This window comes from Schistocerca gregaria, chromosome X (assembly GCF_023897955.1).
Source record: "Schistocerca gregaria isolate iqSchGreg1 chromosome X, iqSchGreg1.2, whole genome shotgun sequence".
Taxonomy (NCBI): domain Eukaryota; kingdom Metazoa; phylum Arthropoda; class Insecta; order Orthoptera; family Acrididae; genus Schistocerca; species Schistocerca gregaria.
In genome coordinates this window covers 364,178,865-364,191,227 of record NC_064931.1, presented here as the reverse complement: position 1 = coordinate 364,191,227, position 12,363 = coordinate 364,178,865, and the positions used below count along the sequence as shown (strand labels likewise).

Genomic DNA, 12,363 nt, shown 5'->3' with positions numbered 1-12,363 from the left:
CAACCATAGACGGTTAAGTCCGGGAACTGAGTCACACAGTTATTGCGTTATATGACAAACATGTCGCTAAACGCTCTATCAAAGTGACTGACTACAGAAATACGAGATAATGAATAAACGAGATTCTGCACATAGAAGGTTAAAGAGGTCAAAATCCAAAACTATCAAGTAGGTCGAAACAAAGCGATACAAAACGTGCGCAACACCAAAATCAGACATGCACTCTGATTGGATGAATAGCATGTCGAATCCTGCACCTTCAGTATAGGAAAGACAAAATTTAGTACTGTTTTTCAAACTCCTTCGGATAAATTAAACGTTTTTTTCCAACTGTAATCAATTCTGGAATTGAGATAAATCATTAGCAACGAGGAGGCACCTGCTCGAAAAACGAATTTTTTTTAAAAAAAGTAAATATTAAATAAAATTAAAAAATTAAAAAAACGGTACAGAAAGCAATGATGAGAATCTCTTCTGGGGAAGTAGATAATGATGGAGTGCGTACAGGTGTGCTTAAAAACGTTGTCGATACTGTTGTTTGTCACATACATTTTAATCTCTCTCTTGTTTGTAGTACATATTCTACAGAGTGGAAGCATAGTTTATTTCTACCAGTACCCAAGTATGATGTTTCAGAATCACCAGGTGACTAATGTTTGGTCAGCATATTACCCACAGTAACCCTTAAAGTGCATCGTTCATGAACAGGCGTCGTAATACCTCAAAACACGTAACATCCACGATAAATATCAATCAAACTTCCGAAGACACCATTGTACAGCAACTTCATTAAGCAAAGTGACTGGGAACATAAAAAATGCCATGGAGAGACCTGACTGACAATCTTAAAATTTGAGCAAGGCTTTTGATGCGGTTGATTTCGATATATCTAGTCTTCTTCTATCGTGAACTGAAGTCCCCCTATAGTTCCATATGTGTACTCGGGTTAATATCAGGAACTACTCGAGCGATTTTGATACGGTTTTCACTGATAGATTGATTTATAAGAAAGGTTCGAGTCCGCAATTGATAAATATGTCTCGGAAATTGGCTGAACAATGATGAATTTATGTAAGTCTCCCACTGCTGTCAAAACGATGACGTTGTCATCTGGCGATGAATGGCAGAACTTGAAATCGCGTTAGCTCGAGTTGTGTCCTGTACCAGTATTACGTGGCAGAAGGTGTTTCGTAATAATATTAAGTGGCAGAAAGTGCTTTGTACCTGTGTTGCGTGGCGAAGGATGCTTTTCACGGATGTTGTGTAGCAGAGTGTACTCTTTGCTAATGTTGCATCGCAGAGGGTGCTTATCATCAATTCTTCATGGCAGAGGATGCTTCTAATCAATTCTTCATGGCAGAGGGTATTTCGTACAAATGGTGTGTGGCAGAACTTGATTCATACCAACGTTGCATGATGGAGGGTGCTTGCTCAAAGTTATGTGGTATACGGGCAGTGGGAACTTTGTAGCGATGTTATGTTGCACAGGATGCTTCATACTACTGCTGTGTGACGGAAGATACCTCTTACGAATTTTACATAGCAGAGGGTGGTTTGTAACGATGTTTTGTGGCAGAAGTTCCTTCGTACCAATTTTGATTGGCAGAGATTGTTGCTTACTGATGTTGTGTGCAGAGGGTACTCTGTGCCATGTTGCACGATGGAGGGTGTGTTGTAGAATGTTGTGAGGCGGAGGCAGCTCCGTACCAATTGTTTGTGGCAGAGGAAGCTCCGTACCAACGTTGTGTGGCAGAGTGTGCTTCAAATCATGTTATGAGTTGGAGAGTACTCTGTACTTATTGTGTGTGGCAGAGGGTACGTCCTACCGATGTTGTGTGGCGGAGGGTACCTCTTAGCGACGTTACGTTGGGAAATTCATGAAAAGGCCATACAGAAGCTGTAGGTCGCGGCCGACTGACACTGGAGTGGGCAGGTCTACATGTGCCTATAGCGTGCACTGAATCTGTTATGGTCAGGTGTAACGTATGGAATTTGCATCAAACTAACTCTACAATCGGCAGACCGGATAGCTCGATAGCTCGCAGCTCCCATCGTTGCCATGAGCTGTCACTCCAAACGCCAATTAAATATGGAACAGATAATATTCACGGCTCCTGAGAACCTTCCTGGCGTGTGCTGCTTATATCGTTCAAGTTGTATGAAAGTGTTGATATTCAGTTATCTAATGTTGTTCTCTGAATTTTTATCATAACTCAACAAAATTACCGTTATGCTAAACAAGTCGTCCGGCCATAGGTACTTCGTGCTACTCGTGTGAATCCAGGACGGATTATTAGTTACTTGTTGAAGCGGAACATCTCAAGTTCTCGACAGTGCAGTACTGTGGATTGACAGCTACAACAAAAACCGATATTAACAATTCACTTCTGGCTCGAAGCAATTATCACTGAAAAATGTTTTCTCTGGCCTCACACAGGGTTCCATAGTTGACCCACTGTATTTCTCGTTTTATGTAATTGACATTTCACCTGTGCTTCGCTTTTGTAACTACCACTTATATGTTGACGATATCCAGTCGTACATAAGTGCCAGACCGAACAACGTCGCTGCTGCCATATCAGGTACGAATGATGATCTTTGTTCAGTATTACGATGGTCCCAACTGAACTGGCTAAACCCTCTGAAGTCACAGGCTATCCTCATATCTCTCCAAAAGTTAAGCAGCGAACATTTTTGTAACCGTCTCTCCACTACTTATCAATGCTATCCAATTACCATTTCAAAAAAAGTAAAAGGAATTGGCATAACCTAGAATGAGCATTTAAATTGGGACCAATAAACTGTTGCAGCTTGTTGGTTATATCTCTCCTGCCTAGATGCAATGTAAAATATAAAGAAATATATTTACACCTCAGATTAACCAAAAATTAGTCCAATCTTTAGTGTTGCTCGAAATTTATTACTGTGATGCAGTCCATAATCACAGAAATAGCCAAAACTCCAGACGGCTCGAGCAAGTGATTATCGCTTGCGTGAGATATGTGTGCAGCATTCGGCTGTGCGATCATATCGGCCCTTCTTATAGTCAGGCTGCCTGCAACTGGATAGGTGGCGTGACATCAACACGCTTTGTGTATTCATCAATTTCTCAATAGCTGGTGCCTTCAGTACCTCTCCTCCCGTATCACGTATCTATCATCATTCCACAACTGCAATACCATGTCGGTTGCGTCCAGTGTCTTGGCTGTACCTTTGACCAACACAAAATCTCTTTCTCCATCTCCTATATTTCAGCCATACGAATATGTAATAAATTACCCTGTTTCCGGGTCTTATCCAAAACCACTCTACTTTCAGGAGGAAAATAAAGCTTTCTCTTTTGTCACAGGTGTAGCTTCTGTCTCTATGCTTTTATGATTCCTTTCTATTTCTCCGTATGTCCATCTTCTCAGAGGTGGTTGCGGGACTCGGCTGTTCAGTACAGAATGTCAAAGCAAACACTTTTAACTCGTATAATTTCGAAACTGTTATTTTATTGGACCACCAGTTTCGACAATATATTACGCCATCTTCAGGCCTTCTGCCGGACGTATAGGAAGATTCCAACCTCGGTTCCGGTCAAAATAGGGACCAGCATTCAAAGAGTGGCATCTGTAGATTTCTGCTTGATACAGCGATCACTTCAAAAATCATCTACCAACTGTTGACCTAACAGTGAACAGAATGTATTAATTCTGAGTTTCAAGTTTAAATTTTTTGTGTGATTACACATTTCTTATTGTAATTTTTCATTGAATTTATTAATTTTGGAATTATATTAACATGCAATGTTAATTGGCAACTGCAGTTGCTTTGAGTTCGTCTGCTCTCGTCCCTTTTAGGATTACTGTTAAGATCTGCGGAAGTCTCCAGAGAAGAAAACGGTACAGCCCACGATAGGGCTATTCCTGTTACGCAAATGTCGAATTGTCCTATGGTGTACTTCAATGGATATGCTGAAACCTCATACCAAACAATGGAAGTGCAATCGTGTATCAATTACGGGTATTGTATTGTACTGCGTATTTAAACCAGGAATCTAGAAACGACGGAGAAGCTTCATCTCGCCGCAGCCCTCAGTGATTCACAACCCCACAACAGGCCACAGCAATCTACCCACCCCATCGCCACCCCACACTGAACCCAGGATTATTGCGCGGTTCGGCCCCCAGTGGACGCCCCCCCCCCCCCACCCTCCTAGCAGGAAACGTCACATACCAGACGACTATAACCCCAAAGGTTTGCGTGGTAGAGTAATTATGGTGTACGCATACATGGAGACAGTGTTACGGGGATTACTTTGTTTTCAAACTTTACAGATGCTCTCGTGTCGTAAGCATAGACTGTCAGGGAGTGTTTGGGAGAATGAGTCAACGAGGCACGGAAGACGGGCAGCCTTATGCCTGTCGTAGCTAGATAGCAAATCCATCCTTTTCACAACGGTAAGGGAATTCGCTTTATCGTATCTCAGTCAGTTAGCGCTAAATATTTGTAAACTGTTCATGATTCTAGGCCAGAAGGAATTACCTTATAGGTTTTGATGTGTGAGTTTGGGAGTGTCAAAAATGGCTGCATCTTTGTACCACATTAATTTCAAAGCTTAAATATCTTACACTGCCAAGGGACAATAGGTCTTATTATGTGACATGAAATTCAACTTGATAGCTCTGACTGTTCCTGAGAAAATGGGGTCTCAACAGTCGGACAGGCAGACAGACGGACAAAGAAATCATCCTATAAGGCCTCTATTTTTACCGACTGAGGTACGAAATTCTAAAAGGAAGTTATTTGTTCAAAGAGCGAAGTAAAATTTGTGAATTTTAATAAAGTAATTCATAAACGTAGAAAATTTATGAAATATTATTTTGAACTTTTTCAATATGAAATTTATGGATCCCACTTCATGAAAAACACTTTTGTTACACCCAAACTAGTTTCACAGGAATTTCGTCATTATATGTGAACTTTTATGCTCTTTCATTTACTTTCCTTACTTGTTATCAATCTGTCACGCGATGCATTTCCTCATACAACACACCATATAACTAGCCTCTATTTATTTGGTAACAAGTTTCAGTTTTCATTGTATAGCTAGCTTCTGATAATATTTACCTGACCATTTTCACCTTCTATGTACGTCGCTAGTACACAAGCGTATCACTGACGATCTCAACCACCGGCCACAGGTGTATTTCGGCGCAACGTGAACCAGTTTGCTCACGCGTAGAAAAAGCCTACTATCATACCAAGTGTTTTATTATTGATTAAAAATAGAATAAATACTTAGCTCATTAACGGATTATATCAGCAACGATCTACTGAAGAATATTTGAAAACAAGTCTTTATATTCGAAATCGCTTGCTTTGTTGCTTTTACAAGAATTTTACGTAGCTCTTAAAAAATATGAATTTTGTTTACTGAAAGTTTTAGCGTGATCGTAAAATTATTAACTGCGAGAAGTATGAATTGTGATAAATACGTATTTTCAAAGGATTTTTACGTCCGGAAAATGCACTAGTGGTAATAGTGACGCAAAACTACCACAATCAGCATAACTGCTACATCACTCATCCGTCACTGTTGGTCACCTTGATTTTAAAGGAAGACACGCATTAGGCTACTTATTTCTAAAAGTCAGCATGTGGCAAATTTCCAAGAGCAGTAAGCCCGCAGTATTCACACGAACTGGTTGTAAATTACATATTATGCCATTATACCGGCTATAATTGACGAGATTACATGTGCGTTATTTGTTTTAGAGCATGTGAGAACGTGCATAATGGAGAGTTGCATGTCCTCCCGAGAGTTCATTCGCATATTACGGCCGGAGCTATAGCAGCGTAATTGTAGGTTGCCCGCGGAGATGGCGCGATTTTTGCTCACAAGATAATAGCCGATGATCGCTGCTGAATGGGGTACTAACTTGGGTAGATTATGATTTATAGTGTCTTCTCGACAACACAACTTTTTTCTAATTTCGACTGAACAATAATACTTTTGCTAAACACATCTGGGTTCTCGTAGATAGCTCCTCGTTTGACAAAAGAAGAGAAGTGCAGTTGCCCCGCCAGCGGCTCAGCTGCATTCCACCGTAATCAGAGTGCGCTGGCTTGCCTCCACCGTCCGCCAAACAGCTCTTCGCTTTCGCTGCTGCATAATGTGAAGCCTCGCTCTCCTCCACAACGTAAGCCTGAGGTTGATGATTGACGAATTCGCTAAGCAGCCAAGTGGCGTGCCTCAGTAAGATATTTTCCTTCCGGTGCAATTTTCTTCCAAACTCAACAGACCCCTGTCCGAGTCCTACATGTATGAAAATTGTTATAACAAGCTACGCTGTAAAGTACGAGGCCTGATCCAAAAGAAACACTGCCTGCATTACTGACCAACTGTATGTCGTGACGTATTAGTGCAGTGCACGAATTGTTTTTATCTCGAATTGTGTTCTTGCGCTGTAACAAGTTTAAAGTTTCTCGATTAGCTTAATGACCGTTGAGGAGGAGTTGATTACAAACGTGCTCACGTGCTCCGCTACAAAATTCGTTTTTGTAGTATGACACAAAAATGAGTACCTACCAGATATTTCAGTTGGTATTACTTGCATTCTCCTTTGGTGCAACACAAGTGGGCAGTTTAGTACATCACGGGGCAACGATTGCGTAAGATAGTAGAAAACAGCCAATATTTCACAGGTAGCCTGCCGTTCATTCTCAAGGCAAGAACAGAAAATGACAAGTGCTACAGGTGGGGAGCTAGCAGTCGAAATGTCGGCTGATTTAGACGATTTTACCCAGACGCATTCTGTGATCTAAGCGAACAGTCCATACGATAGCCGCGCGGGATTAGCCGAGCGGTCTTGGGCGCTGCAGTCATCGACTGTGCGGCTGCTCCCGGCGGAGCTTCGAGTCCTCCCTCAGGCATGGGTATGTGTGTTTGTCCTTAGGGTAATTAGGTTAAGTAGTGTGTAAGCTCAGGGACTGATGACCTTAGCAGTTAAGTCCCATAAGATTTCACACCCATTTGAACATTTGAAAATAGTCCATACGATGTGAAAAACTTAGAATTCGCAAGTCTGCATTAGTTGCTTCCAGTGCTGAAAATGCTTTTATGAGAGAGCGGAGGAGTTCCACTGTGTTTAGCTACCAGCGGAGCTGAGGAACACGTCTATTGTAAATTGCTCGACGCTGCCACAGAGTCTATCGATTTTATCAGGACGTAACGATCCAGTTCAAAATCGACAAACATGCAGACACCGATACGCCGATACGCCGTTCTGCGACAAATAATGAACAAGTAACGTGACCAGACTCGTTTAGCTCTCTCTCTCTCTCTCTCTCTCTCTCTCTCTCTCTCACACACACACACACACACACCTTTTTTTCGCACGCACAGATGGATGGATAAGCCTTTACAATTGGCACAGCGATCGAGTCACGCGCTCAACCTTGCACACACTTCCTCTATGTGAGCACTAGGCAGTAGCGATCGGTAAGACATTTATGTTCCTAGCGGAAATTGTATGTAAACATGGGTAAATGTAAGGACGTGACGGAGTGGCAAAAGGCGGCAATCGTGTTTGGCCGTGACCACGATCAAACGGTGTGTGAAGTTGCTGGATTCGTTCGTGTTTCGCGGAGGACTGTTCAACGTGGGTACAAGCAGTGGTGTAACATACTTGGCCACGAAACACGATGTCAGCATTGTGGTCGGAAAAAGGTCCTGACTAAGAGTAACTAGAAACGCGTTTCACGGTTTGTGAATCAAAATCGCTTTCAACCCCGACAGGGACTGCAGCAGATGGTGAACGAAGGTCCATCACAACCTGTTAGCGACGGGAACTGCATACAATGAACATTGAGAGTCGGTCACGTTGCAAGAGGCCATTGCTCACACAGGCACATAAAGACGACAACAGCAAAGTTCATCGGATTGGAAGAATATGTGACTAGTTATTTGGACACTCCCCTATTCTATTACATCTCGAATGGCCTGCAAAATTACCTGACTTGAAGCCCACAGACAATATGTGGGGAATGTTGGAAGAGCGGTTAAAACGCCACATCAGCATCCTCACAATATAGTGGAACTTCGTGACCAAATCCTCAGCAAGTGGCTTAACTTGGATGCGACGAACCTGGACAACCTTGTGCAGCTACTTCCTAACCAAATCCAGGCAGTTATTAATTTCTGGAGCGGGGTTACTCGGTATTAAATGATGCTTGTAATGATCTTTGCAGGGGTGACTACTTTTTTTTTTTTGTCAGGGAGGAGTGAGCCTTCTCATGAGCATTTCTTAGCGTGAACCTCTTGAAGGATATGAAATGAGATAACCGGACGAAATGAGAGTCACCCCCTTAACGGAGCACGCTAGTCTCTTAGGAGCGCTGTAGATAGTGTTTAACTGGTACTAGACGGACATGTGACCTCCATCCGATGTCATAAGTCATGACAGTGCAGTCAAATTCCAAAGATGTGGCGGAAGAGCCGAATAATTGCTACACTGAAACCTGGTGAAGAAGGAAACAGTGCAAGTAATTTTAGGCCAATCACCCTGCTGTGTCACCTTTACAAAATGCTAGAGAAAATGATTTTAAACCATCTCTCACACATTATTGAACTCTTGCTTATACCTCAGCAAGCTGGATTCCGCCCTGGTAAAAGTTACACAGGACAAGTAATCTGTCGTACACAGTTCATAGAAGATGGAAGCCCGTAAGGTGACAGGAGTGGTATTTGTAGACTTAACAGCAGGGTACGACACCGTCAACCACCAGTTACCATGAAACAAGGTCTACAACCTAACCAAGGATTTTAGCCTCACCAGGCTCATCACCAATCTTCTGCAGAACCTAAGATTCTTCATTGACCTCCAAGGACTGCGTAGCCGATGAAGGCTGCAGAAAAGTGGCCTTCCCTAGGGAAGTGTGTCAGCTCCAGTTCTGTTCAGTATATATACCAACGACTAACCTATAGCCCCGACGGCAGGAGTTTCTTGTATGCTGATGATCTCGCTCTATTCAATAGAAATCACCCTAAACAATGCTCTTCAAGATCTGTCAAAATACTACAGAATAAACCTGCTTAAACGATACCCATCAAAGACACAAGTGTGTGCTTTCCATCTGAGAAATAGGGAAACCACCTGGAAGTTAAAGATAGAATAGTCAGGGGTTAAATTAGAACAATGTGACACCCCAAAATACCTAGGAATAACACTTGACAGATCTCTAACTTTCAAATCAAAAGTCTATTCCTGGAACAACCTACTGAGAAAACTGGCCGGATCACAGTGGGATAGTCAAGCTGAAACCATCCGAACTTCTGCAATGGCATAATGCTACACCGCTACAGAGTACCCCTGTCCTGCTTGGTATAAGTCAACACAGGCCAAACAGGTGGATATTGCCCTGAACGACACATGCAGACTTGTAACAGGCCACTTGAATTCAACTCCAGTCGAATGGCTCTACCACCTTGCAGGAATTGCACCACCTCCTGTTCGAAGAGAAAGAGCAGCGAACTGGAGCAGGGGAAAACGCATCCCATGCTTGGGCAACAACGCTACCCAAAACAACTAACGTCTAGGAAAAGTTTCCTTAGAACATCGGAGAAGCTAACAACCGCTGATGAAGAAGCCAGGTTGCAAATATGGAGGGCTGAGACATCCCACCCTCCTGGTTGGAGAGGATTTTCAGAATATTTACCCTCTGGTCATGATGATAATCGGCCAATCTGGAAGTCCTTGAATAGGCTGAGGTCAGGCGTGGGCAGATCACGGGTTACCCTGCAAAATGGGGATACACTGAATAAAACACAATCCAATGTGACTCCGGGGAAGAGAAGACTATTCAACATGTTCTTCAGTGTCGGCTGTGTCCAGCCACCTGCACGGAGGAGGATCTTCACCAGTCAACGGAAAATGCCCTAGAAGTGGCCAAATTTTGGTCAAAGATTTTATAAACTGTGTTGATCTGTGAACAATTGTATAAACTGTGTTTTATGTGTGTTTCTGTAACGAGACTAATAATAACATTAATGACAGTGCCTTGGTGTGTGTGCACCAGCCTGTAAGTACAGAATCAGCGCAGTAAGGCGGGTCGGCGTGCCAGAATGCCAAAGGGGAACTGCCGTGTTAGGTCGCGCGCAGGAACTAACCGTAAATAAAGTTGCTCAATTCTTTTTTGTATCTAAGCAAACTGCAAAGAATGGTGCACCACACGCAGCCATGGTAACCGGCGTAAGAACAGTGGTCGTAAAAACATCTTAACCGACATAGACCGATATCGAGTGTCACTCCTTTTCAATGCCAGTCGGTTTCAGAGCCGACAGATACTGCTGCTGTTAGTGAATGCAGATCCATCTCAACCAGTTTTCGAGCAAATTTGGCTCAGGGAACTGCACAAAGTGAGCATTTTGAATCGAAGACCTTGGAAAAGGCCATTGCTCACAGCACCACATTAAGATGCACGTCTTTAGTAGCCCAAACAATACAGAAACTGTGAATCTACCTAGATGGCAATAAGTGTGTTCACAAATCTGCATGCTAATGTGCCTGGTTTTACGAACAATCAGGCACCCTAGTTAGTTAATTAAGTGCTCCATAGATCATTTGAACGATACTTTTGTCGAAATGATGTAGAACAAGTCACTTTGCAGGATGTGTATACATGTTTAGTGTTAACATTAGTGAGAGCATAATTATTTTTAGTCCTGCTCATGCAAATGCACTTTTTTTTTTACAGGATCCCAGTTCTTGAGCAGAAATTTGTCAGTGGAATAGAAGAAGCTGTCCATGAGAAATGATTGTAAACTAGGTTTAAAACTTACTTCGCCACCTGTCAGACATTTCATGTTGTTGGGCAAATGATCAAAAATTTTTGTTGCCGCGTATTGAAATCCTTTCTGAGCCACTGACAGCTTTACCAATGATTAATAAAAGTCATTTCGTGCATATTCATATTTTCGCGGCGCAAATACTGATCCATAAAATTTCGGGCGTGCAGCTGCATAAATTAGAAGAAGAAGTCAAATTTATGCGGCTGCACTCCCGAAATTTTGTGGATCAAAAGTCATTTTTCCCTATACCGTTGTAGGACATAACTGTTGTTCTCAAATTGTGATGGATAATTTATATCGAATTTCATTAGCGAATATATGTATTGTACGACGCAGTTAAAATTCCTAGCTCCTTGAAGATGTGCCTACTGAGATCCATCAATGAACACCACATATTCTTACTGCTGGCTTTTGTGCAACTATTACTGTCTTTCGAAGTGATGAGGAACTCCAGAAAACTTTTCCGTGAGATATTTTTGAGTGGAAATGTACGAAATATGTCAGGAGGCTGATACGTTTGTTTAAAAGATTAGCTATTATATGAAAAGCAAAATAGCTGAACTTAATTGTTTGAGAAGCTCAGTAATATGCTACCTCCAGTTCAAGTTTTCATCAGCATGTACTCCCAAAAATGTGGAGAATTCTACTCTATTTACTGATCCCTACTTAAGTTCTACGTCAATTATTGATATTATCCTTATCTGTTGCACTAAAATGAATGTAGTGTGTTTTTCAAAAATTTAGGGAGCGTCCATTTCCAGAGAACCACTTAATAATTCTTTGGAAAATGTCATTTACCAACTCTTCTATTACTTTCCCTCTAACAGAATTTATTATAACATTTGAATCGTCTGTAAAAAGTACCAATTTTGCTTATTGTATGTTAAGTATAATGTCATTGGCATATACACTCCTGGAAATGGAAAAAAGAACACATTGACACCGGTGTGTCAGACCCACCATACTTGCTCCGGACACTGCGGGAGGGCTGTACAAGCAATGATCACACGCACGGCACAGCGGACACACCAGGAACCGCGGTGTTGGCCGTCGAAAGGCGCTAGCTGCGCAGCATTTGTGCACCGCCGCCGTCAGTGTCAGCCAGTTTGCCGTGGCATACGGAGCTCCATCGCAGTCTTTAACACTGGTAGCATGCCGCGACAGCGTGAACGTGAACCGTATGTGCGAGGGCGTATAGTGGGCATGCGGGAGGCCGGATGGACGTACCGCCGAATTGCTCAACACGTGGGGCGTGAGGTCTCCACAGTACATCGATGTTGTCGCCAGTGGTCGGCGGAAGGTGCACGTGCCCGTCGACCTGGGACCGGACCGCAGCGACGCACGGATGCACGCCAAGACCGTAGGATCCTACGCAGTGCCGTAGGGGACCGCACCGCCACTTCCCAGCAAATTAGGGACACTGATGCTCCTGGGGTATCGGCGAGGACCATTCGCAACCGTCTCCATGAAGCTGGGCTACGGTCCCGCACACCGTTAGGCCGTCTTCCGCTCACGCCCCAACATCGTGC

At 42.9% G+C, this 12,363-nt stretch overlaps 1 protein-coding gene across 1 annotated transcript in view; it reads left to right on the top strand.

Annotated features, from left to right (window-relative positions):
• Positions 1-10,907, top strand: part of LOC126298065 (toll-like receptor 6) — a 204,511-nt gene extending 193,604 nt beyond the window's left edge. The window contains exon 4 of the mRNA XM_049989383.1: positions 10,741-10,907. Coding sequence (XP_049845340.1) covers positions 10,741-10,742 — 2 coding nt within the window. The 3' untranslated portion in view covers positions 10,743-10,907. The remainder of the gene's footprint in view (positions 1-10,740) is intronic.
• The last annotated feature ends 1,456 nt before the right edge of the window (positions 10,908-12,363 follow it).